Raw genomic sequence first — 27,989 nt, forward strand, 5'->3', positions numbered from 1 at the left:
GTTATTTGGATAGGCGTAACCTAGAATTTGGATATGAGAGTTATTTCACCGTAATCACAAAAGGGAATCACCAATAAAGGTGTAACAACGCTCATATGATAAATCACAATTCTTGAGTGTCTGCGCCCCATTTTCTCGCGAAAACGGGTTTCGATGTGTGACAACCCTTTTAAATGGATATTAAAAGAGAAAAGTCGCCACCTAACGGTTTAAGGTGCGTTAGGACACCTATTTGCAAATAACTATGTTTGACTAGTCAACGCCACCAAAGATCGGGTAAGGGCTCAAATTACCTCAAAGAGAAGGTGTTAGGCACTCTTCGAGGTCCACAACTGTGGGTCCCGCCAAAGTTAAGACTATGTGGATTACGTAATTAGACTAGGTGATCAAATAAATAAAAGAAAATTTAGAAGTCGAAGAGTCTTATTAGGGCATGTGAGAATCGGCACAAATCGTAATGACTATAGAGATACAACTACATTTATCTATATTAAATGGCTAAGTGTAAATAACAAATAAAGAAAGGGGAGGGGGAGTCTTAAGTTTTTTAGCCTAAAGGATCACCCCGTGCAACATAAATAATACTTCGCAACTCCTTTGAGGTAAGGGTTGCTCATATTATTCAGCGGGCACAGACTACCATCTCCTACTACCCGATTACTATGTTAAAGTTGTTTACCTAAAGGCGCTCTAATTCAATTCTAGGTCGCACCCTATGCGTGCACTACCCGTCCCATACCTATGGTCCAGGAGGATTTGGACCTCTATTTGGGTGGTTCTAGACTTCTCCTATGTTTCTCAAAATGATAAAAACTAGGCGACATTCAAAACAATCAAGACTTTACATAAAGACAATTAGAGGCCCAAGTTAGCCTCAACACATAAACAACAAATGTACGCGGGCAGATTCAGCAATAGACAGTTTTCAGGATTAAGACGCATTATAGCCGTTAAGTCCTATAAGCATGATTTCTATGTGATTCTGGATCTCAGCATTATACATGTAGTGTTATAGTTTCTGGACTATTGTATGGGCAGATTAAAGGTATTACAAATCTATAGGCATGATCTCTAGTTATCTGTATAATGAGGCAGCGAAACGATCCCAGAACTCTGAATTACCAATGCTGATTTTACAGACATATTTCTTAGGTAGGTGACAGTGTCCTATAGGCAGGATTTCTAGCAGTTAACAACTGTAATTGATTTTATATACTTTATTCCTATAGGCGTGTTGTCTAAGTGTGACAATACGATGAAGTAACAAAGTAATAGAAACAATTGATTGATTGATTAATTGAAACTCTATAGACATAGTATCTATACGGATATTAGCAAACATGTGTTATTGTATCCTATAGGCATGCCATATAAAGCGTTTAGTAGTGCATATGGAAACAAGCATAGCAATTACTTGAGCCAACATATTTGACAAGTTAAGTGTTGTGTGTGCGTGAGTCCTATAGGCATGATTTCTATTGGTGTGCAACACACTAAATACATATAAGGCATGCTGAACGAAATAGCAAATAGAACACATAGACCCTATAGGCATATTTTCTACCCTTTTATGCAAGTATTAGAATACCCCAACCTCTTTTTTTTATTAATCTCCCCATCATTCAGTTTACAAATCATTACAGTCTCAGAAGGAAACAATACATACTTGAAGATGACAAACTATAGACTAAATAAGTACAAGCCCGCTAAGGTAATCACAGGCCCAATACAAGGTAATCCGGGGATATCCCAGACCGTCAACAGCAGGCCCAAACCACAGGCTCACAAGAAAATAACTAGAGTGCCCCTGAATCATGTGACCAAGTCCAACAACACATATGGCTCCCTTTCAGGCCCAACAAATAATTTACTTACTCAAATGGATGCCAAACTCGACCAAACGAGTAACAAACGACTCATAATATTAATTGGACAATTCAAACACTCAGTTCTTAAAAGTGAAACTAGTAGCAACTGTGGTCGAGGTATATAAACAAAATCATGCTAAGTTGGAAGGCATTCAGACACATATAAGGCAAATTTATGCTCATAGTTCTAGTGACAAGTTTGAGAGTGATCTATTTGACTACATAGGATAGTAAACCATTCTAAAGAGTTTCTATAAAGAGGCATGATTCAGAGTCAATCTAAAGAACCCTAGATGAAGGTCTAGCAGATTCAGGCAAGAAGCAAACAAAGTACAACCAACACATAGAATGTTCATCATAGAAAATCAATAAAAAGAACAACTTAACAGAGCAAAACTCATGATCAAGTGACTGCTTAGTAGAACAGGGAAATCTTAGCATGCTAAACACTAATCATAATACGAGAAGCATGTCAATCTTCAGAATGAAGATATGCTAGTATTGAACCTAATAATAGTTGGTCATATAGGAGAGGGGAGACTGGTTATGAGGTTTCCTAAGGTCGCAGACAGTGTTGAAAAGCATAGGATTACATAAGTTCCAAACATATATTAGAACTTAAATGGCATGAAGACATGCTTTAGCTAACCGGTATAACATCAGGAATTCAACAAGTTGGATAGGAACGACTTAACTAGGTCTGAAACACATGTATGGATTTATCATAAAGGTATAGGACAAGGCAGGGGACACACATTAATCCACAAGTAGCAAGGAAAGCATGTTTAGGCTAATAGCATAATCAGGAGTTAACTATAGAACATTAAGTTGCACATGAATAATTCAACAAGATTTAGAGTAGGTTCTGAGCATGATTCGACTCTTTACAAGAGTACAGAACAAGGCAAGAAGCTAAACCTAGAATAAGCAGCACATTAGAATAAACAGGCTTTAAGAAAACAGAATCAAGGCAACAAATAGGCAAATTCGATTACTAGGAGGTGTAGAGCCTCAAGAAGAGCTTCAGAGGTTACAATAGCATGCTGGTTCATAAAAACAAATCTCATAGACATAGATATGCAGAACAAGAACTCAAATGAAAAGAGAATGAAATTGCAAGGGTCATAGGTACTTACCGGTTACTAATTGACAAGTAAGTAAACAAAGAACAATTTCAGCAATATCTCGAATGTCAGTAGCAAAGCGAAGAGTAGAACCCCAAATCTCAGTGCGTCAGAGTTTCCAAGGGTTTCAGATGAACCCCGGGTAGTGCTCGCACTGAGAAAGGTCGAATAATCGAGTTTTGGTGACCTTGGCTTTCAGCCGACCAAGAGTTTAAGTTTCAGAATAGTGTAAGGCGAGAATAAGAAAGACAGTAGTAGTTTTTTAGCGATTAGTATCCCTGTAAAGGGGGAATTGGGGAGGGGTTTATATAGTGACAGATTAGGATGAACAAACATGGAAAATAATCAAATAATCGTAAATAAGGAAGAAAAAGATCACATGCAATTAGTAACAGAGTCGGTAAAAGAAATGACGAAAATTTCAAACCCTAGTTGGGTCCAACGGCCATAAATCAGACCGATAATGCAAAACTCATTTAATGTAGAGTGTATATAGACGAAATATCGCCTAGATCTTCACAAAATCGGAGTCAATCAGGCCTGCTCTTGAAAGGTAATTCTTGCCAAAAATAGGGCAAGAACTAAGTAACACCATAGACATGCATACAATAGCAAAGTATCACAAAATAGGTAAGTGAATCACAGATTGATTCCATTTTTAGGTTGGAATCGGAGAGAAATCGGGAGGCGGCTACTAGGGTTTCTCAGAAGAGGAAGGGGTTGAGTGGTTTAAGGGCGACTGATAGTTGAAAATGGGGTTAGGGTTTGGGTTATGGGGATATAAGGATAAGGGAAATGGTTTATTATGGGCCATTGATCATTTAAGATCTACGGCCATGATCAAAGAGGAAACAGTGCGGGTTATTTGATGGGTCACGACCGGGTCATCTAAAGGGTTTTCTGGTTGGGCTAATAGTATTGGCCAAATTTGGTCCGAAAAAATGGCCTGTTTTGGGCCAGCTATTGAAACATTTTAAATTAACAAAAATAAATAAATTATTAAAATATCTAATAAATTATAAAAATAATATTTATGCTGTAAAAAATATTTGAAAATAATTACTCAACATTATAAAAAATATAAAATTCTATTTTGGCATAAATAATATGATAAACACAATTATTTGTAGAATATAGGCTATTATTGCAAAAATTATGTAAATAGCTAAAAAATACAAATATAATTATGTGAAATGAAGTAAAAATTATTTTAAAGCATGTATGTGGGTGTAAATAACAAATTTTGATGATTAAGTCATCACAAAATAATTTGAAAGGGTAATTAATAAATATTCAAATAATTTAAATGCAAGAAAAATTAATTTTGAAGCTTTAAAAAATTATGAAAAATTATAAAAAATATTTGTATAACCCTTATAAATTAGGTAATGATGCAAAATGATATTTTGAAAGTATATATACTATTTGAAAAAATATGAGGGCAAAATTAAGTATCAACATTGAGTATGCAAGAGGTTACTAGAAAGATCTGAGGGTGTGCACGTGGTCCATATTTCCCCTCGGATCTTTAGTAGATTCGATCTTCTTTTTGGCTTACTACAGAAATATTTGAATGACGATATACGTGGGATTTCATGCGGTTAAATGAGGTAATAACCTTAAAAGTAATGCCATTTCCTATTCTTGACTGGTATTTCCAAATGTGAGAATGGTGGTTTGATCAAGAAGGAACTGACTGATATTCCTGTATGCAAGTTCGTAGGTTGAGAACTAGAGATATGTCTTCGTGTAAAGTATTGGCATAACCATGACATCAAGCAGGCCGTTTAGGTGGCCAATAAGGATATGAAAATCCAATATCCAAACTTTTTTTCGCGATCGCAAGTATGACTATTTTTAGAAACTTTGAATTTAGTGAATATCGTATTTTAGTTCCATGGATTGAGCAAGTAATATAGTATCCTGCTTATGATTTGAGGTTGGTTCATTTTACTAATGAAGTGATTCATTTAGTGTCTACGGTGGCTAAACTTGTCTCATTGTATTAGACTTCATTGTATCGATGATGCCAAGAATGACTTTGCAGTGGTGTTTTGAGGCATAAAAAATTCTGAAGACGTTTATTGAAGTAGTTATAATGTGTGGAGCCATGTGGAGATTCTTTTGTTGTATTGTTGTGGTTCGGTGACTGGTTGAAAGATTTGGATTGGCCAAGAAGTAAGGAAAACATTGCCACGTGTTTTTTGAAATTGAGGGAGTTAGTCAGATTTTGAGACCATAAGAATTTGGTAGTAAAGGAAAGCATGGATGATAAACTTTCAAGCATAACTTCGACTAAAGATTGACATTTGAGAATGAATATTTTTAAGTGGGGAGAATGTAATGCCCCATTAATTTTTACAATCAAGTTCGGGCTAATTTCAAGTTTAAGAATGTAATTTAATAAAATTCGAGTTATATGAGATTACTTGAGTGGAACAAAGTTAGCGGAATGTTTGGGGATATTATTTTATCAATGGTTGGGTGTTGGATCAATGACAATCAAAGGGTCATTAAGAATTCTTGGGAAATAAATGTCAAAGGTATAATTACTTAGATAAGTGAAAATAATAGGACAATATTGGGCATAAAGTTTGGAAATATGGCTGGAGATGGAGACACGTAAGGGACAAGAGACTTAGTTAGGCAAAACATTGAAAAGGAATTGGAAACAATGGATAACTAAGCTTTAGTTGTGTCTATGGATTAGGAAACAAGGAAATTGGTTAATTGAATAAATGAACAAAGTGAAGATAAGAAATGAAAGAAGGAAAAGGTATGGGCAGTGAACTGCCTATAAAGCGCCAAACTTGGCATCCTAATTTGCTGAAGAGAAGGAAAGCGCGCGATGGAGGTGCGACGCGTCCCTTGCATCGTCCAACTGTTGAAGCCTTTAAAGGCAATTACGAGGAGCTTGTATTATTATTTTGGGTCTTGTTTCTTGAAGTCTTAAAGAGAAGAGAGAACTCTCCACCATTAACGACATCTTGAAGTAAGATTTTAATACCTATTTTGATAGATTTGGTCCGTTAATTTCATCTCCTAACACTTCAATTACATGGAATTCTTAGATTCTTGGAGAATCTCTCAAGAGCATTTCAAGAACTCAAGTCTTGAAATTTTAGGGTTTGTCAAAGAGGTAATCCCTTCACTCCAATCATATATATTATACTACATGGACATAATAGAGTATATTTGTAAAGGAAGATTGGTATTTAAACACATATTCATGATACTGTAGACAAGAGTGGGTTGCTCTAGTGGTACGCACGTTCCACTTACAACCAAAAGGTTGTGAGTTCGAGTCACTCCAAGAGTAAGGTGTGGAGTTTTTGGAGGGAGGGAGCCGAGAGTCTATCGGAAACAGCCTCTCTACCCCAGGGTAGGGATAAGGTGTGCGTACACATTACCCTCCCCAGACTCCACTAGTGGGATTGTTGTTGTTGTTGTTGTTGTTGTTATTATTCATGATACTCTAGAAAACTTGTATTGAAATTGAAGAGTTTGTTGGTAGGGATGATGAATAGTATTAAGTTTTATTTGAACGGTATCGTTTTGAGCTTCTAATGGAACGGTTGGATTCCATAACATCTTTAATGGATGAACTGGAGTTAGAACTCAAGGATTGGCCTTTGAATGGAGAAATGAGGATTTTGTGAAACTTGTGAAATTGAACCTAAGTGCTAAACACATAGTTGGTTTAGTTTGTATTATTGTGACGCGTTATTAATATATGTGAACTCATATATATAGATTATGAATTGTTGACATCGTTGAGCTTTTGGGGTAAGATTTGGACAACGACTTGAAGTAAGTTGATTAAAACTTATTCAACTTGAGGGATTTTCTCTAAACATATGTTTTGACTTGATACGTGAGATTGTTCGTAAATGTGTATTCGTACTCGTAGGGACAAGCGAGAAAGGATGTCACCATGTATTTTTGAGTCGTGTTGCATATGAAGTGGTGTCATGTTGTTTTTAAAAGTCTTATTTTCAAAAACTTGTTAGCAAATGGCACTTAAGTCAAACGTTATAAGTTTTATTTAAAAAAAGTTATGTTGATGATAAAGAGATTAAATATTTGAGTTCTATTGCTACCTTTATTTTAATAAAACGAGAAATGTAATATTCCTAAAATCTTTATATTTTGAAGTAGCACTTGTTAACCCTTTAAGGATTTAAATCTCATTTTTTATTGCTTCATATGAAATGAGAAAGGATACTCATTTGATTTGTTCTAACGATTTGGATTGACTGTGAATGTCATAATATGATAAAATAGATACTTTGAGGCTACTTCGATATGAATATATTTTTAGAGTATCAAATATTTTGGGAGTTATTTGTATTCATCAAGATTGGCTTCGAATATATTGTGTTCGTCGTCATGAAACTACACGTGTCGGTGTAGGCATAGATTCCCACTTTGTGGTATAGACTACGGCAGAACATCATCCTTGAGAGGGTGTTATTTGTGCTATTACTAGTATGGCGGAGTTGATTCATACGGCACTACGATGAGACGACCTGAGCAAGTAGGGTATATGATACTTGCCGCTAGGTACATAACCTAGTTGGTATTCTTGTGTCGGTGATAGTATAGTACTCCTGGTGAAAGGTAAAATATGCCTTTGTTATGTATAAGCCTAAGAAACCGAAAGTGATTTCAAATGACTTAATAAAGTTGAAATAATTTTGCATGATTTTATAGAATCATCGATTGATACAAGTATTTAAAAAGTTTGTATCATGTTTTACATTTTATTAGTCTTTTTATTTAAAATAATAAAGTATGAACTGCTGTAAGGGTTTATCGCTTTATATAAAGTGTTGGTTGCATATGTTTTTTAAAGCCTTGTCCTAGGAACTCGAGTTAGAGAGAGTTTATGATATTTATTGAGTACCATGGTGGTGTACTCAGCCGTCAGGGCCCCCTCTCCAAGGTCCCGCTTTCTTTACATGTTTTCAGGATGAGATGTAGCATGTGATTGGCGGATGAGGCTAGGATAACTCTCTTTAATTCCAAGGTATATAGTGAGGCACCATTTCTATTTCGTGGTTGTTGTCGTGTTGATCTTACTTTCTTCTGGTTGGATTTGCCCCAAGTATTTATTCTATCCTCGTGTCATAGAGATTCCATCGACAATTATTATTACTTTGGATTGTAATTAAGAGTTATTCATATTGCATGCATGAAAGAAATATTGCCATCTTTATGTATTTTCAATTATTGAAAATGGTGGATTAAAATATTATATTTCATGTATGGTCTTAATTATTTAAAATAATTGTGGTTTCTAAAAAGCTTTTGCATGCATCTATTAGGCATATAGATGGGTATTCTTATACGTGTTGGTCCACTCGGGTTGGGTAGTATGCTGGGTGTCGGTCACGCAGTTTTGGGTCGTGACAGGAAACCACATTACAAGCTTTACCCTTTTATTTGAATGGACCATCTATTTGAACATTATACCTATCTTGAGCACTTGAATTTGTTATGAACTTTGTAAAAGTTGAAGTGTGGGGTGGTTGAGTTGGCTTTTGAGTGGAATTATTGAACTAAGGAGAAATGTGCACTGTATTGAAAAAGTAAGAGCCACTTGAATCGAAAGAGAAAAGAAAAAAATATTGTATTGTTGTGCAAAATATTCCTTGATGGTGGTAACTTGATGTAATTGTGCTTAAAGAAGTAGGAAGTTAATGTATCTTGATGTGAAGGTGGAGTTTTGGTTTGACATAAGTGTGGGGTTTTGAATGGCTAATTGTATGTATTAAAAGTGTTTAGGCAGGTGTAGTCACTTTTATATCTAAATATATCATACCCATCCCGCAACCTACATTACAACTAATTAAAGTCCTACTTGATCCTTGACTGAATGAGCTCAATTAGTAGAGTAGTACACTATGGGCAAGCCTATGGTACGTCTTTTGTGGCATATGAATGTTATTTTTTAGAGTGAGTGAATTATTTTTATCTTGAGATTCTAATTGTTCTTAAATTTTATTGTGCGAGGAACAACTCTCTATTGTTGTGTGAGGGCACTTAATTCATGAAGGAAAGGTAATGTCATTGACCTCTGTGTTAGAGTAAGTGAGCGTGTTATAAAAATGCGTGGTGCTTTTGAGTCAAATCTTGAGGCTAGGATGTTACAGTATTGTGCTTAATCTCTTTTAAATATTCTTGGTGTGATGAGTTATTAGAGTTGTTGAAAGAAGTCGTGTCTATATGAAGTGTAGTTTGATTACTTGAGGACGAGCAATGGTTTAAGTGTGGAGTGTTGATGGTAGGCTATAATTACGAATTTTAATCACTTATTGCACTCTAGTTCACTGCACTTTATTCATGTTTGAGCTTTAATTGATAGTGTTTTGCACTTATTGTGTGTTTTATACCTTGTAGGAGTGATTTCGAGCTATGTAGATATTATAGAATGAATTCGGGCTATTTGGAGCTTTGAAGTCTGAGTAAAAGCCAAAGGGATTAAGCCGGGATCGTGTTCGGGGGTCGAGGACCAAGTCTGGACGTCAAAAAGCAAGATTCAATCCGTACTCTGGGAAAATTGGCTTGCCGCGGCGCGTGGTGTGGCGCGGCTGCCCAAATCCTGATGCCTGATAGATGTTGAGCTCTCTGGATTTTCCCACTAATGCCCCGCATGGCGCGTCGCCCCATGCGGATCGTCTGTATATTGTTTACAAAGTGAAAATTCTATTTCGGTTAGGAGAAGGTGGTTTCGTCTGGGCCCGACCCTACTTGGTATAAATATATGAAAAAATATTTATTTCGGGACTTTTGACACATATTCAACCTAAGGAGGCTAAGGATGAGTTGGAAGAACACAAGCACAAGGATTTCATCATTCCTTTCTCACTCAAGACATGAGTTTGGATTGAGTTTATGTTTTTCTCTATTTTAACTTTAGTTGTGATGAATTACTCCATGTCTATGGAGTAGTTCTATTTAGGTTTTGATGTATTTGATGTATTGATGATTGTTTGTGGATTATAACTCTAGTTTTATGTATTGAAGTATTTTTGGATGATTTAATTGTTACATCTATATTCACTAGTTCATGTAATCGAGAGAGGCATACCTTGTGATATCCTTGCATTATATTGTTGGTTGAGTTCTTTAATTCTTCTTAGTAATCGAAAGAGGCTAGTTGAATCGTTGATTAAACCTAGTTAGGAGGATAATCAAGAGAGGTTCTCCTAAAAACCAATCCAATACGCATTCTTGCATATCTTCACGTGCTTAAATTGGTTCATCTTGTGAGATTAAGACTTAATCGAGAGAGGAGTTTTTGCTGAACATTTGAACTAATAATTGAGTGAATTCGAGAGACTCACTTAAACATTAGAAGTGAATTACTTAGAGTTAGATCCCAAACAATTATCTTGTACCTATCCTATCAACCCTGATTTTCTCCTATTGATAACTTCCTTGCTTACCTTTGTTTCGATTGCCATTAGTCAATAGCTTTAGATTCTTAGTTAATTGTAGTTATTAATCATAGAAATCTCAATTGTTGATCATCTTGGATAGCAATCAAGTTAGAAACTACAAGAATACTATTTAAATCCAATTCTTGTGGATACGATATTATACTATACTATATTTGACTAGCGAGCATAATTTAAGTGTGTGTTTCGAGCTCGTCAGGCTTGATCCTAAGACCTTGTTCCCTAGGTGCAGCTATAAATAGTGAGCTCTATTATCATTGTAAAATACATGAATTTCCTGGCAAACATACGCTACACTCTACTCAAAGCTCAATATAATTTTATCTTCTTGTTTACTGATATCGTTGCTATTGTGCCCGGAAGCACTGCTCTTGGAATTACTATTTCTGCTATTATATCTCCATCTCAAGGCTAAATATTATATTTTTGTCTAATTCATCTATTATTTTAGGATCAAATTAATTCACTTTTCTATAAACCACGTATAAATTCAACTGTACCGTTTTACGGGTAAATAAAAGATATATTCGGCAACCTTATTACTCCCTCCGTTCACTTTTACTTGTTCACTATATAAATATATATTTTTAATCTTACTTGTTCATTATACTAAATCAAGAGAAAGATAATTTTTTTTCTTTCTGTTTTACCCTTATCATTAATTAATTATTTTTCAAAACTTTTGAAAATACTATTATTATCATGAGTAAAATAGTAAAAAAATATTTTATTTATTGTTTCTTACGGGGGCATGAAAAAGTGAACTGAGGGAGTACAACTCTAAAAGTTAGAAAATTTTGTATAATAAATGAATCTTTTTAAGAATCACTTAAAATCTAACATTAACTTGGCTTTAATTTGGATATTATAGTCAGAAGTTAAGCTGCATTTCTGTCTGATCATATTCTAGGTTATTACCTCATTACTTTAGTACATTATTTTACAAGATTTAAGAAACTTGATCCAATAACATTTTACTTTCTTTTTATTTTTAAAAAATCTTTTATATTTGGAGATCAAGGAAAAAGATAAGAGGTGGTAAAATTAACCCACTCTTATTATGTGAAAGATTACAAACGACACTACTAGACAGTATTTTACAGTAAAAGTTTATTTATATTCGATATTTAAACCAAATCAATTAGATACATTATATATGTTCATATGTAGTTGATTTTGACCACATTTTACCAAATCAATTAGATACCAAATCAATTAGTTGATTTTGACCACATTTTACCTTCAATTGAGCTCCGTCGAGTAGCAAATTACTTCTAGTCAAGCGGTCTGATACGATGAACCGGGTCTTATTCCAACTCTCCGGTTCAACTACTGTCAATATATATGACTTTAAGCTTCCTCTTATCTCGTCACTCCATTTTTCTCTGTCATCAATCAACAGTCGTCACAGCTTTCTTGGCCGGTAAATTGCAACGTCTCCGACCGTCGCCGATGAATCTCCGATGAACAGTAATTCCGTGAGCACCTTAATTTCAGCTTCTTTTCTTTATATAATTATTCCTTCCCTGCCCTTTTGAGTTAGCTAGCTAGCTAAAGCACAATACTGTTCACAAACTCTAACAATTTTATTTCCATCTAATCCTGATTATATACCGCTTATTCTGTTGAAAATAGGTGGTTTCTCACAAATAGAATTGAAGAATAGAAAATTGAGACATAGTTTGACTAAGTGAAATTCAGAGACTAGGGTTTTTTTAGGTCACTCTGGTTAAATTTTTATTGTTAGTCGTTCGAGACGGGGACGATAGGTGTGGGTTTAGAGAATAATGTGTATATTGTGTCAGATACAAAGGTGGTCTAGAGGGGTAGCTACCATGTTGCCATGGATGGTGATTCCACTGATTGGGTTATGGGCACTATCACAGCTATTGCCACCTGCATTTCGGTTTGAAATTACGTCGCCGAGGTTTGCTTGTGTAATGGTGCTTCTGTTTACACTTTTGTGGTATGAGGTTTTGATGCCTTGGTTGTTAGCTTGGCGGGTGAGAAGGATTGCTAGGCTTAGAGAGAGGGGGAGGCTCTTGGCTATTGAAATACAGAAGTTGAGGAAAATAGCAACGAGGAGGTGTAGGAATTGTTTGACTCCGTATAGGGATCAGAATCCCGGTGGTGGGAAGTTTATGTGTTCATATTGTGGGCATATATCGAAGAGACCTGTTCTTGACTTGCCTGTGCAGCCAGGATTGGGGCTTCTGAATTCTGGGATTTTGAAAAACTTAATTGGGAAAGGTGGAAAGATATTAAATGGGAAGGTTTGGCCTGACAATAGGTTGATGTGTAGACAGGATTCAGTAGAGGATGAGAATTGGGTCAAGGGTTCTTTTGTTGGGAAGTCAAGCACTTGGAGAAATAATGGCAGTGGATTTTTCGATAGGGAGCATTGTTTTGCAGAGAAGTCATATTCTCGTGTTTTTATTTTAGCCAGCAAAGCTTTGACGGATTTTTTCTCTAGTATCATGTGGCTCTGCAGGAGTATTTTTAGGATTAGTTCCTTCAGGGACGGTGATGCTTCAATGAATGCAGAGCAAAGAGCAATGTTGGATAAGAGAAGGGAAAATGGGGGGAATTTTCAGGAGAGTAGATGGGAAAAAACTCGAAGAAAAGCAGAAGAGAAGAAGCAGGCTAGGTTAGAGAGGGAGCTATTGGAGGAGGAGGAGCGACAACAAAGAGAGGAAGTTGCTAGATTGGTGGAAGAGCGCAGGAAATTGCGGGTGGAACATACAGAGGCCGAGAAAGAACATAGTAAAATGTCACTCTCTGATAAGGTACGAGACAGTAAAAGAGAAGCAGAAAAGAGGCGTCAAGAGAAGAGGAAAGAAAGGGACAGGGCATCTAGCAAAAGCAACTCAGATACAGAAGAGCTGGATAAAAGTGCAGCCAAGGGAAGTGAGCGAAGCAAGTGTGATGTGAGTGATAGAAGGCGGCAGCAAAAAAATAGGCGAGAAACTGTTAAGTCACATAATGCAGAAGTTATTCATGGTTCTAAGGGTGCTTCGAAAAGCAATCACAACCATGGGAATGTTGGAACTCGGTACTTGGATAGTATTAGGGGTACCCTTTTATCGTCTTCTATAGCATTTACTGGAGGTGATCATTCTGTAAAGAGTAATAATACTTTTGTTCCAAGAGAACACAAATCTAAGACTGGCATAGACCATATTCAAACCCATGGCTCGAGAAGGAAACTATCTCAGCCAGATAGGGTATCTGGAAAACTGAATGCAAATGTGGACGAAAGGAGCATCAACCAGCCTGTAAGTCTTCTGTCAAATTTTCTTTTTCTCTTGCTTATATCTATGCCTTCATTTTCATCAAATATCCTTCTGGTACTTCTGCTAAAATTAAGACTTTCTCCGGCAGCTTATAATTCGGTGTGGCATTTTTAATAGTCATTTCATTTTTTGGGATCTATCATTATCTCGTTTACTTGACCTATAATTCTGAAAGATAGAATTTGCATCGTGCAGGAGAAATAATCTTCGATAGTCTAACAGTAATTTACCCAGTTGCCATATGTGTATTTACCCTGATCTGTTTGTTACAGGTGCTTATTGAACCTCAACCATCTACAGCTCCTAAAAAATCATGGCAACAATTATTCACACGTTCAACTGCTGTTTCTCATCCAACTTCAAATGTGATAAGCAGACCATGTGTTAGGCCACAAGCAGAAGTTCAAACACCAACTTACCCCTTTCAACCTCCATCTACACAATCCTTTGACAACCCCATTAGCTTTGGACTCCCGTCACCTTTTCCTTTATCTACTTTTGCTTTTGGATCCACAAGTAATGGTACAACTCTTCCATTATCATCAGAACCATTGATTCCTCTAGTTGGAGATGGTGCAGGTCAGTTATTGCCAGAGGAGTCAGAGATTTTTGAAGATCCTTGTTATGTTCCAGACCCAGTTTCATTGCTTGGACCCGTTTCTGAGTCACTCGATAACTTTCAGCTTGACCTTGGGGTTGTGTCAAATGTAGGATTGGACAAACCATGTCCTGTAAAGGGTGTCAATGTCTCTTCTGAAGTAACCAGACCATCACCGATTAAGTCTCCAATATCAAGATTGTATGTTCCAGAGGAGAGGCATGCTGAGTCTTCTCTTTTCGCCCGCACTCCTAAGGCTCAGAATGTACGCAATGTGGCACCAATGAATGTTTCAAGTAATGCAAATGATACGGGAACATGGAAGATGTGGAATAGCTTTCCACTTGGCCAAGATGGTCTTAGTTTAATTGGTACTCCAGCCAACTGGCTTTTAAATCCAGAACTTAACAGATCAAACATGGAAGAGATAATCTCTCCTGCACCTCCGAAGACCATGGCTTCACTGTTTAAAAAGGATGATCAAGTCCTTTCTGTCTCTCATTCTCCACAAACAGTTTATGCAGGAAATTGCCAGAATGGCACGACACTTGGTGCTTATTTGCCTAGTAGTGCTGAAAACGGGTTCCAAAACTCACTCTTTGGTGAAAGTCAATTCTCTCTCAATCCTGAGAATGCTGCTCAGAGTTATTATGAGAGTCCTAATGCTCCCGTGACAAGCTATCCATTTGAGTTGTCTCCACCTGATTTTTGGGCCAAGTAAGCAAAAGAAAAAGCTCTAACTTCCATTGTTTTAAAAGATACGTGACCTTTTATTTGTAGCATGATTGTGTTTTTGACTTTGTGAGATTTGAAACCCTTTAGGTATGTAGCTGCAGTTTTTTTTCTTCTTAATGTGTCTGATTCTTCTCTTTCTGAAAATTACTTTTGGGACCATCTCATGAGTCTTGTGTAGTTATAATGTTTAGCCACCATTGCCTTTTGTGTTAAAGCATAGAAGTGCATGCTACTGGCGACTGCAAATACATACATACATACATACATATATACTTACATACATACATATATACATATATATATATATATATATATATTTGTGTGTGTGTGTGTGTGTGCGTGCATAATTTTAGATGTACATGTTGGCATCCCTAAGGATAGACAGTATGCTTCTTTCTGGATGCATTATCAATATCAAGAATTATTTTAGTAACATGGACCTTTACATGTGTTTTTATGTATGTTTTATATGTGTGTGTGTGTGTGCGCGCGCGCGCGCGCGTGTGTCTGTGAGAAAGAGAAAGAGAGAGAAGTTGAATTCAATTCAAGTTGGACAGAACCTGAACCAACATCAATTTTGGACTCTTTTGCCCTTGAACAATTACGGATAAACAGTATTGAAAGGTTTTCTTGAAGTATACTTACCATACTGCTGTAGCCTGTGCCATCTCGAGATGATCAGTATAGAAAACTAAATGTACCATTTGCAATGATAGTACTGCTTTGGGGACAAGTAGCTGATGAGTTCAGTGAAAGCTATGTTGTGGCAGTGCTTTAAACCTATGCTTTATTTGTTAGAATCCATACTGCAGCATGTTGAGCCAAAAAAATTTGTAAGGTTAAGGGTTAGAAATTCAGCATAAGAGAGTTTATTTTATAAATAACTAATGTTTTAATTAACCAAAGTTATGTTCAATATATATGCTAAATTTATAATACTAGTCCTTTTTTACTAATCCATATCTTTTAAGAAATTGGGAACCTCCATCTTTGCAAGGCTTTAAACTTTTTGAGTGTGTTCTCAAAAACGATGAGCAGGTCAACATTATTTGAAGATACTGCAGAATGCTCCCACAATGGTATTTGAATCAAGGTCATGTACTTGTTCAAATTGGCCTGGACAGTGCCTCCTAAACATGTGCTTCTCTGTAGAAGTCCTTGTCTGACATGGCATTTTTCTGGATTAAGTTGCTCCATGACTGGTGTTTTTTCAGCAAAAAATCTATATAGTTTAGATTAGGAATATGTATGGAACATTTAGGACAGGGCTGCTGCTGTGTGTAGCTGTCAACTGGAAAAGACAGATGCTTTACCCTTTTTGGTTTGCTAACTAGCTCGATTTCGGGCTCATGTCTGAAGCCTTAAAGCCATGTATGCAGCACAGTTTAAAACTCTTTAGGATGAGGTAGTGGAACCTGGCAACAGAGGAAGACGGAACCTAAGGCCAGGTTGTTTACCTGTTGATCTTGAAGCCCCATATTTTATCCTTTTCTGAGATACTTGCAACTGTACATTTTTTCGCGCCGAAGCACAAGAAAAATAATATAACTATTCAAAAAAAAACTAAGCCTTTTGTGATCGGCAATTTGAGCTTGTCAACTAAATGATTCTATGGTGACATAAACCTTGGGCATAAGTGTTAAAGACAATTAGATCTCTCTTCTCACACATTGTTTGGGGGTTGGACGTACTACTAAATGTGTAAATTCATGGTCGTGCGTGGTATTAACTTGTGTTCGGTCCCCCAAATACTCTGTATTTGTTTTCTCTGAGAGAAATTGTAAAAAGTATTGTTGTCTCTTTCCATTTGTCATTATTTTACAAAAGGCTTGGATAATTTATCTCACTTTTTGTTTAGTATAGCATGTTGCCTACTTTTAAGGGAAAAATATTTGTTCTCAGACAAAATTAACCAAAAGAAACTTAACCCCCCACCCATCCCCAGGTAAGAGAAAAGGAAGAATCAGATGCAACTGCAACCTCTTTATGTTATCACCATGTAAATTTTCTCAGTATTAATTAGTAAACCATATCTTACATCTTGCATTCAAAATGTCATCAAAATTAATTATGATCTTGCTTCTTCATTGACAGTTCGTATCTTGCCCTGATAAATTACCGCCTTTGTTTCTGCTTCGGGTTTGTTTCTAGAGAGATATTTTAGGCGTGGGGTTAGTGGTGGTTAAGTGGTTTTTGGTGGCAAAGTTGTAAAACAGAAAGGCGGGATCACACTTCATGTTGTTTATATGAAGTATACAGAAGTTGAATTTTGCTCCCTTACACTTGACATGTGACTTTTACCTTCAATCGCTGCAATGGAGGACGTCACTGCTAACCATATTCAAATGATGACAGAGTTACTCTTCTTTTCATGCAAAGTTCAGTTATGAGTGTCTAAGTCCCCCTTTTTCCTTTTTGTTCATTTCTTATCTTTAAACTAGCTCGCTGATTGGGTTTATGACACCTTGGTGGAAATAGGACTGATACGATCTAATGTTCACTATTTTTTCCCAATAAGGGACTGATATATTGAGTTCATGCATGACTCAATGTCACAGTCTATGGTATATTTGAGGATTTGACATACAACTAGCATGGTCTGCAGAATGGCATATTGGATAACTTCTGATGATATATTGCAGTAATTACTGTAAGCTAGTTGGTTAAAATGTTCCTTTTCCTTACCCCCAGCTTAAGCTTATAAACTTGAAGTATCGTTTTCAGTTACGAGTCGAAGAACATATTGAAATCTTTCCTTGGCTGATTCAACAATAAGTACTAGCTCATCTCTGCTCAACATCAATGAGTGGTGCAACTAATGATCGGCTTATGTAAGTCATATATGATAAAGGAGTCTCTATATGCTGTTAAGCCTACGGCTCATTCTGTAGTTATAAGCTGAGAGTAATTTAGTTGCACCAAGTAGTATACTGATGTATTGACATAACTGCTTTTCGTAATCCTTAGCACTATTGCTGTACACTAATGTTTACCTGGATTGTGCAATGAGACTCCTGCTTTTGTCTCTGTATCATCTTATACTTAATTCAGTATAATCATAATTTAGTGATAATACTTCTTTTCCTCTGGGATGATATCTGCTTCTGTCAGATCCCTTTTTTGTAACATATACATATAATGTACACATACAGAAGTACTAGGAGAGACACAGAGGAAAGTCATCTGGTGCTTTTTACGTTTTTGTTTTTTTTCTTTTAACATAATCTTACTGCTGCTTTTGCCCATTCTTTTTCAGGAGGGATCGGACTCTGCCAGGAGAACGTGTAGGCAACCCACAGATAACAAGGGCCTCAATTGGTGGCTTATACCACACACCAGATGTACAGTCTCTTTGGTCAGAGTTAAAAAATGAAAGAAAAAAAATAGCAAAGGAAAAACGGGGAGAGGATTTGATTTCGCCCTCCTGTTTTGAAGAGGAAATTAACCCTCTTTTGTAGGAAATTTTAGAATGCTGGACTAGTTGTATCTTCCTTCTTTTCTTTGAAAGGGAGATTTACTTACATTATCATGCTGGAGTTACATGTAACATGCATGGGCTTCTGATCAGGTAATATATAACTTTAACATGACTCAGTACTTCTCTTCCGATCTTTTCAGCACAAAGGGACTATTACTGATATTGACGGTTAGTGCTATTCTCACGTTTCGTCCGCTTTAGCTATCTTATTTTCCTGTTACTGTTTGATGCTACTTCTCCTTTTTCCTTTTCGTCCTTTTCCGCTTCAGCTATCTTGTTTTCCTCTTATTTTTGTTCGCTTTAGCTATCTTATTTTTTCTTGAGCCGAGGGTCTACCGGAAATAACCTCTCTACCTTTACCAGGTAGGGGTAAGGTCTGCGTACACACTACCCTTTCCATACCCCACTTGTGGGATTAGACTGGGTTTGTTGCTATTGTTGTGCCTCTAAATATTGTTTTCCCTTTTTCTTTTTATTTGTTCTATGTTGTCCTTTTTTTTTTTGAGCCGAGGGTCTATCGGAAACAACCTTTCTACCTTTACCAGGTAGGAAGGTTTGCGTACACACTACGCTTCCCAGACTCTACTTGAGTAGTAGGTCAATTACAGTCAAGTAACTTGAAAATCCCGGAAGAGGAGAAACTTACTGGGAGTAATAGTGATAAGTTCCACAAAATATAAGGGGAAACTAATATTGAATTAGAAAATTGGAGAAGAGATTGTTCTGTGACTCTCTGATGCAGTCTTGTGACCAGAACATCTGGAGTATCAACCGGCAATTTTGAGTAATTTCATGGTAGATTGGGATTCTCTCCAATTTATCGACATTTGTTCCTTTATATATACTGCTAGTGCTGTGATTGTTATGAAAATATATGATCTCTTTGCGGCTCATGAATTGTACCTTTGAGAACAAAACTTGATCTCTAAAAGAATGACCTAGTCCTTCAAGCAGCTTTTATCACCTCATTTATTTTACTTTGCAATCAACACATCAATGGCTGCATGTATATCAGTAGGTCATGAATATTCATTTAAGAAATTGGATTAAGTTTTCAAGCCACTGCATAAGAGGTACGTACGCGACGTTGTCTGGATTAATGAAAACGACGATCAACTGGAAAATTATATATAGCAACAAGAGAGACTCAAATTTAGTCTTGTCGACCCTAGTCCAAGAAATGTGGCTGCTGCATCTTTTTACGTATTCAAGAATTTCGATGAAGTTTTCAAGCATCAACAGGGACTAAATATCAACTAGAGATTCAAGTTTAATACTAGTAACAAATTACCAAGCCTAAAAATGGTGGCTGGATCTTTATACTTACCCAATGAAACCTAGCATTGAAGTCCATGGGAAAGGGACCCTATGGCCCAGTGTCTCTGCAAACACAGTTGAGCTTCTCAGAAAAAAATTTGATATTTCATACCTTAATTATTCATTTGACACCTAAATACACAAGCCTTTAATGTATTTACATGACAGATAACTTCATCAGTCTCACCTAGCTTTCTCGTTCTTTAGAAGCATTAACTTATCAAAAAAATAAGAAAAGGATAAACAGGATTGAAGGTGTGACTAATAATAATCCAAGTTAATTATATGCATTGATACTGTAAAAAAATATTTTCATACTTAGGGTGTGTTTGGTATAACGGAAAATATTTTTCGTGGAAAATATTTTTCAAGAAAATGTTTTCTTGGAAAACAAGTAGTAATCTTATTCATTTTTCGGTGTTTGGTACGCGTAAACTTCCAAACACATAAACCTCCGAACTTATAATTTTGGAACTTGTAAAATTTCAAACATGTAAACCGAAAGACGTAAAAACTAAAACTGAAAATATATAAGCCTTTTCCGAGAGAGGGGGTGGGGTGGGTAGGCGTTAGGTAGGTGGGTGTGGGGGTGTGGGGTGGGTTGGTGAGGGTGGGGAAGGTTGAGAAGGAGTTTTGGAAAATATTTTTCCTTATCTTCATAAGGAAAATATTTTCCTCCAATTGGAGAAAAATGAGTTCAAAAGGAAAATATTTTCCAAAATATTTAAACCAACCAAACATGGGAAAATTAAAAAATATTTTTCGGAAAATATTTTCCTTCGTACTAAACACACCCTTAGCTGTAACGATCCGGTCGGTCGTTTTGAGTATTACAACCCCGTTCCCCCATTTACTGCTCAATTTGTGCTTTACAGTTGTTATGTGACTTGACGGGGTAATTTGGTTTGGGTCTGGGAGGTTTTGGAATGAATTGGAACACTTAGTTCCATGGTTTAAAACTTAAGTTGAAATAGTTGACCGGAGATTGACTTATATGTAAACGACATCGAAATAGAATTTTGATGATTTCAATATCTCCGTATGATAATTTTAGACTTAGGAGCGTATCCGAAAAATTATTTGGAAGCCTGTAGCTAAATTAGGCTTGAAATGGCAAAAATAGGAATTTTAAGTTTGGAAGTTTGACCGGGGAGTTAACTTTTTCATATCGGGATCAGAATCCAGTTCTGAAAATTGTCATAGGTCTGATATGTCATTTATGACATGTGTGCAAAATTTGAGGTCAATCAGACTTGATTTGATAGGTTTCGACATCGAATGAAAAAGTTAGAATTTCTTAGTTTCGTTAAGCTTAAATTAGGGTATGATTCATGGTTTTGGCATTGTTTGATGTGATTTGAGGTTTCGACTAAGTTTGTATGATGTTTTAGGACTTGTTGGTATTTTTGGTTGAGGTTCCGAAGGTTTCGGGTGAATTTTGGATGGTTAATGGATACAATTCAGACTTAGAACAAAATTGGAAACCTTTTCTGCCATCTGATGCAATCACACCTGCGGAAATTGGCCCGCAGGTGCGAGCTCACAGAAGCGAGCCTGGAATCCCAGAAGCGGACGAAATGTCGCAGAAGCGCGATCGCAGAAACGACAACATGGTCGCAGATGCGGCCGGGGCTAGGAGTGCACTGGACCGCAGAAGCGGACGCTTCTTCGCAGAAGCGGACTCTTGTCCGCAAAAGCAAGAATGGTGTAGAAGCGGGAGGAAAAACCGCAGAAGTGGTTGTGCAGAAGCGGTTAAAAATTCCGCAGGTGCGGAACCTCTAGGCAGTGTACAAAAACAGAGGGGTCCGAGATTTTCTCATTTTTAGACATTTCAAACACGGCTTGAGGCGATTTTTCAAAGAGAATTCACGGGAAAACTTGGGGCAAGTCACATGTGATCATTGTTAATCAATAATATTGGATTATCATTAAGTATTTCGACTAGATTACGTGTTTATGTGGTGAAATTAGAGGAATTGGGCCTAGGGATTTCAAAATAAGAATTTACGATTTGGAGGTTGAGATGATGTCGGAATTTAGTAATTTTGGTATGGTTGGACTCGTGGTTGAATGTGCGTACATATTTTGTAACTTTTGTCGGGTTCCGAGACATGGGCTTCACGGACGATTTTTGAGTGCAATTTCGGATTTTGTTGAAAAACTAGTATTTTCATATGAAATTAATTCCTATAATTTGTATTGACTGAATCGAATAATTTGTGACTAGATTCGAGGCATTTGGAGGCCGATTCGCGAGTTAAAGGCATAGCAGAATAAAGAATTACACGATTTGAGGTAAGTAACAGTTCTAAATTTGGTTTCGAGGGTATGAAACCCCGGATTATGTGTTATGTGATCGGTTTTGAGATGACGCACATGCTAGGTGACTGGCGTGTGGGCGTGCACCGTAGGAATTGTGACTTGGTAAAATTTCATGGAACAATGTAGTTGAATAATCTGTTGTTATTTGTACATTCTCCATGTAGTAGAGAAATTAAAACACAAATCATGTTTAGATTATGTGTTGGCACTGTAGGGACCTACAGAGGTCGTGTACATGTTGAATTATCTGCTAAATTGCTGTTTTGTACTCAGTCATAGTTTTACTTGTATATTATATCTCAGTATCTATTGTTCATTATTGATGCATTATATCATTGCTGTTTGGGCTACTTATCATGAATTATGAGAGCCCGAGAGACTAGAGAGATTTATGACTGAGTGAGGCCGAGGGCCTAATTGTGAGATATTGATACTATAGCACGTGAGTTATCCGTGCAACACGTGAGTTGTCCATGCGGATCCAGATATTATACTATAGGACGTAAGTTGTCCGTGCGGATCCAGATATTATACTATAGGACGTGAGTTGTCCGTGCGGATTATATCGCTTGGGCTGAAAGAGCCCCTCCGGAGTCTGTACACACCCTAGTGAGTGCATGTACCTACTGAGTGCGAGTGCCGAGTGCTGAGCGAGTGGAAGGACTGAGTGACTGTTTCTCTGAGAGGATGCGTTGGTTTCATTATTGTTGTACTATAGTTGTTATATATCACTATTTTAGAAATTTCTGAGAGATATTATCTATGTTTCAGTTAAACTTGACATGAAATTACTGTTTTCGCCTTAAATGTTGAACTTGAAAGCATGCCTACCTTCTTATGTTGGAAATTACTGTAATTAGACTTAGTTTTGAAGCTCGTCACTACTTTCAGTTCTTTATTTAGTCTTGTTACTTACTGAGTTGGTTGTACTCACGCTAAATCTTGCACCTTACGTGCAGACCCAGGTGCTTCCGGTCACGGCAGTTGCTGAGTTGTGGAGTTCGAAATTCTCGGATTTGAGGTAACTGCTTGGCATTTCACAGACATTGTTTCTCCTTCCCTATCTTTCTACTTATTGTATTTAGTTTCAGATTATAATAGACAGTATTTTCCAGACTTGTGATGTATAGATGCTCATGTACTCTATGACACTCCGGTGGTTGGGAACTTCCGCATTATATTTTGGATTTCTATCCCGTTTATGAAAACTTTTATTGTTTTAAACTGCTTTAATTCATTTTATGTTAAAAGTGTTGAAATATTTTTAAATGTCGGCTTGCCTAGTACCACGATAGGCGCCATTACGACATGTTAGGATTTCGGGTCGTGACAAGTTGGTATTAGAGCCTAGGTTACATAGGTCTCACGAGTCATGAGCAGGTTTAGTAGAGTCTTGCAGATCGGTACGAAGACGTCTGTACTTATCTTTGAGAGGTTGTCGAACCCTTAGGAAATTTCACATTCTTGTATTCTTGTTGTGCGGATTTGTTGATTCCGGTGACTAAACTTCTATATTCTATTCTCTCACAGATAGTGATGACACGTGCTACCGGACAACATGGACAGCCACCAATACCACTAGCTAGGGCCACGAGAGGCCGACGTCGCGGTAGGGGCCGCAGTAGGGGAAGAGGTGCAGCTCTCTACAACAGCTAGAGCAGCACCTGCAGATCCACCAGTTGCTCCAGCTCAGGAGCAAGTTACAGATGTAGTTGAGCCAGCTCAGACACAAGCTGTGCCTATTGTGATTCGAGGCTTTCAGGAGGCTTTGGCCCAGATATTGACAGTTTGCACTAGCCTTGCTCAGGTGGTATCGGCTCAGGACGCGCCAACCACTTCTCAGGCCGGGGGAGGTACTCATACCCCCATTGTCCGTACTCTAGAGCAGGCGATGCAGGGACCTCAGATACCAGAGGTACTACCAGCCCAGCCGGTTGTAGCTGCTCAGGCCCCAATGGCCCCCCGTTATGACTGATGACGAGCAGAGGAAACTTGAGAGATTTGGGAGGCTTCAGCCTCCATCAGTTAGCGATGTTGAGTCGGAGGATGCCTAGGGCTTCTTGGACAAGTGCAAGCAGATTCTTCGTACAACAGGTATTCTAGAGACCAGTGGGGTCCCGTTCACAACTTTTTAATTTTTAGATGGTGGAAGGTTTATGATAGGTGTAGACCGGTCGGTGCAACACCACTTACATGGCAGGAGTTCTCCGTTCTCTTCTTGGAGAAGTTCGTGCCGCAGTCTCGTAGGGATGAGCTACACAGATAGTTTGAGTAGCTTCGGCAGGATGGCATATCTATGACCCACTACGAGATGAGATTTTCTGAGTTAGCTCGCCACACAGTTTGATTGGTTCCCACTTATAGGAAGAGGATCATGAGGTTCATTGATGGCCTCACGTATCAGCTGCGGTTGCTTATGACTAGGAAGAGCGTATCTTGTGCCACTTTTGATGAGGTGGTTAACATTGCTCGGCAGATAGAGATAGTTTGTAGCCAGGAGCGTGGGGAGAGGGAGGCCAAGACGCCTCGAGGTTCGGGTGATTTCGGTAGGGTACCTTATGGGGGCAGTCCTACCACAGCAGGGGTCATCCTTATAGGCCTGCTGAAATGACTCGTCCAGCTCATCATGGCACATCAACTAGCCACAGTTCTTACAGTGCTCACTCAGGCCAGTCTTCATTCAGTGTACTACCAGCGCAGAGTTCTCACCATGCCTCGTCTGCTCAGGTTTCTACAAGTAGTTCCTCGGGTTATCTGGAGTAGCAGTTCCGTCATAGGAGGGGTTGTTTCGAGTGTGGAGACTTTGGTCATAAAAAGAGAGATTGTCCTAGGTTGTTGAGTGTGGATCCACAACAAAGTTCTCGTCCAACGGAACCAGCACCAGCAGTTACACCACCCACTCAGCTAGCTCGGGGTGGGGGTCATGCAGCTAGAGGTCGCCCTAAAGAGGGAGGCCGGTCGGGGGGCGGTCAGGCCCGATTCTATGCTATCCCTGCCAGACCAGATGTTGTTGCCTCCGACGTAGTGATCACAGGTATTGTCTCAACATGCCACAGGGATGCCTCTGCATTATTTGACCCTGGTTCCACTTATTTGTATGTATCATCGTATTTTGCTCATTATCTGGATATGACCCGTGAGTCCTTAGTTTCATATGTTCATGTATCTACGCCAGTGGGTGACACTATTATTGTGGACTGTGTATATCGGTCGTGTGTAGTGACTATTGGGGGATTGGATACTAGAGATGATCTCTTATTTCTTAGTATGGTGGACTTTGATGTGATCTTGGGTATGGATTGACTGTCTCCATGTCATGCTGTTCTGGATTGTCACGCTAAGACCGTGATGTTGGCGATGCCGGGGTTGCCAAGGATTGAGTGGAGAGGCTCTTTAGACTATGTCCCCAGCAGAATGATTTCATATTTGAAGGCCCAACGGATAATTGGAAAGGGTTGCTTATCTTATTTGGCCTTTGTGAGGGATGTTGGTCCTGATACTCCTTTTATTGATTCTATTCTGGTAGTGCAAGACTTTCCGTATGTATTTCCTATATACCTGCCGGGTATGCCACCCGACAGGGATATTGATTTCGGTATTGACTTGGTGCCGGGCACTCAGCCCATTTCTATTCCTCCGTATTGTATGGCACCAACTAAATTGAAAGAATTAAAAGATCAAATTCAAGAACTTCTTGATAAGGGGTTTATTAGGCCTAGTGTGTCACCTTGGGGTGCACAGGTTCTGTTTGTGAAAAAGAAAGATGGTACTATACGGATGTGCATCGACTATTGGCAGTTGAACAAAGTTACAATCAAGAATAAGTATCCTTTGCCGCGTATTGATGATTTATTTGACTAGCTTCAGAAAGCGAGGGTATTTTCCAAAATTGATTTGAGATTTGGGTATCACCAGTTGAAAATTAGGGATTCGGATATTCTAAAGACGACATTCAGGACTCGTTATAGTCACTATGAATTTCTCGTGATGTCTTTTGGACTGACCAACACCCAACAACATTTATGCACTTGATAAATAGTGTATTCTAGCCATATCTTGATTCATTTTTCGTAGTATTTATTGATGATATCTTGGTGTACTCACGTAGCCAGGAGAAGCATGCACAACACTTGGGTATTGTATTATAGAGGCTGATAGATGAGAGACTTTATTCCAAATTTTCTAAGTGTGAGTTCTGGCTTAGTTCAGTGGCATTCTTGGGACCCATAGTGTCCAGTGAAGGGATTAAGGTGGATCCGAAGAAAATAGAGAAAATTTAGAGTTGGCCCAGGCCATTTTCAGCTACTGAGATTTGGAGTTTTATCGCCTTGGCCGGTTATTATCATCGCCTTGTGGAGGGTTTCTCGTCTATTGCATCGCCTTTGACTAAATTGACCCGAAAAGGTGCTCCGTTTAGGTGGTCGGATGAGTGTGAAGAGAGCTTTCAGTAGCTCAAGACAACTTTGACAACGACCCTAGTATTGGTGTTGCCTACAGGTTCGGGGTCTTATACTATGTATTGTGATGCATCGCGTATTGGTCTCGGTGCAGTGCTGATGCAAGACGGTAGGGTGATTGCCTATGCGTCTAGACAACTAAAGGTACATGAGAAGAATTATTCGGTCCACAACCTTGAGTTAGCAACTATTGTTCATGCCTTGAAGATTTGGCAGCATTATTTGTACGGTGTCCATTGTGAGGTTTATATCGATCACTGGAGTCTACAACATCTGTTTAAACAGAAGGATATTAATTTGCGGCAACGGAGGTGACTGGAGTTGCTTAAATATTATGATATCACCATTTTCTATCATCCCGGAAAGGCCAATGTGGTAGCCAATGCCTTGAGCCGAAAGGCGAAGAGTTTGGGCAACTTAGCGTACTTACCAGTAGCAGAGAGGCCTTTAGCCTTGGATGTTCAGGCCTTGGCCAACTAGTTTGTTAGATTGGATATTTTCGAGCCGAGCTGAGTTTTGGCTTATGTGGTTTCTCAGTCTTCTCTTTATGATCGTATCAGAGAACGTCAGTATGATAACCCCCATCTACTTGTCCTTAAGTACGGGTAATGCCAAGGAGATCACTATTGGGGATGGCGGTGTATTACGGATGCAGGGCATGCTATGTGTGCCTAATGTAGATGGTTTGCATGAGTTGATTCTCCAGGAGACTCACAGTTCGCGGTACTCCATTCATCTAGGTGCCGCGAAGATGTATCATGATTTGAGGTAACACTATTGGTGAAGGAGAATGAAGAAATATATGGTTGGGTTTGTAGCTCGGTGTTTAAATTGTCAACAGGTGAAGTACGAGCATTAGAGGCCGAGCGGATTGCTTCAGAGACTTGAAATTATGGAGTGGAAGTGGGAGCGTATTACCATGGACTTCGTAGTTGGGCTCCCACGGACTTTGAGAAAGTTTGATGTTGTTTGGGTGATTGTAGATCGGTTGACCAAGTGTGCGCATTTTATTCCAGTTGGTACTATTTATTCTTCAGAGCGGTTGGCTGAGATTTATATCCGCGAGATCGTTTGCCTACACGGTGTGCCAGTGTCCATCATTTCGGATCAGGGCACACAGTTTACATCATGATTTTGGAGAGCAGTGTAGCGTGAATTAGGTACACAGGTTCAGTTGAGTACAACATTTCACCCTCAGACGGACGGACAGTCTGAGCGCACTATTTAGATATTGGAGGATATGCTACGTGCTTGTGTCATTTATTTTAGGGGTTCTTGGGATCAGTTTCTGCCACTCACTGAGTTTGCTTACAATAACAGCTACCAATCGAGCA

At 38.2% G+C, this 27,989-nt stretch overlaps 1 protein-coding gene and 1 long non-coding RNA gene across 4 annotated transcripts; both read left to right on the top strand.

Annotated features, from left to right (window-relative positions):
- The first annotated feature begins 5,697 nt into the window (after positions 1-5,697).
- On the top strand, positions 5,698-10,103 carry LOC142178583 (uncharacterized). The gene is made up of 3 exons (XR_012706853.1): positions 5,698-5,984; positions 6,064-9,055; positions 9,395-10,103. It is a non-coding gene; the product is annotated as an uncharacterized LOC142178583 (long non-coding RNA).
- Positions 10,104-11,797: 1,694 nt separating this feature from the next.
- LOC107763370 (uncharacterized) lies at positions 11,798-18,675 on the top strand. Of its 3 annotated transcripts, none has more exons than XR_012706513.1 (4): positions 11,798-13,730; positions 14,021-15,063; positions 17,806-17,912; positions 18,338-18,474. XR_012706513.1 is itself a non-coding variant. In XM_016581863.2 (4 exons), the coding sequence occupies exons 2-4, from the start codon at positions 12,243-12,245 to the stop codon at positions 18,537-18,539; spliced, it is 2,733 nt and encodes a 910-aa protein (XP_016437349.1). In that variant the 5' UTR covers positions 11,809-11,933; positions 12,091-12,242; the 3' UTR covers positions 18,540-18,675. The 3 variants fall into 3 exon arrangements, 2 of the variants coding, with proteins under 2 accessions (XP_075103330.1, XP_016437349.1); XM_016581863.2 differs by lacking the exon at positions 17,806-17,912 and having other exon boundaries at positions 11,809-11,933; positions 12,091-13,730; positions 18,338-18,675; XM_075247229.1 differs by lacking the exon at positions 17,806-17,912 and having other exon boundaries at positions 18,338-18,675.
- The last annotated feature ends 9,314 nt before the right edge of the window (positions 18,676-27,989 follow it).

This window comes from Nicotiana tabacum, chromosome 24 (genome assembly GCF_000715075.1).
Source record: "Nicotiana tabacum cultivar K326 chromosome 24, ASM71507v2, whole genome shotgun sequence".
In the NCBI taxonomy this organism is placed as follows: Eukaryota; Viridiplantae; Streptophyta; class Magnoliopsida; order Solanales; family Solanaceae; genus Nicotiana; species Nicotiana tabacum.

Coding starts and splice junctions, on each gene's coding strand:
- LOC107763370 (XM_075247229.1), top strand. CDS start 12,243: ATGTGTATATTGTGTCAGATACAAAGGTGGTCTAGAGGGGTAGCTACC. Junction 13,731..14,020: donor AAAGGAGCATCAACCAGCCT/GTAAGTCTTCTG, acceptor TGTTTGTTACAG/GTGCTTATTGAACCTCAACC. Junction 15,064..18,337: donor CCACCTGATTTTTGGGCCAA/GTAAGCAAAAGA, acceptor ATTCTTTTTCAG/GAGGGATCGGACTCTGCCAG.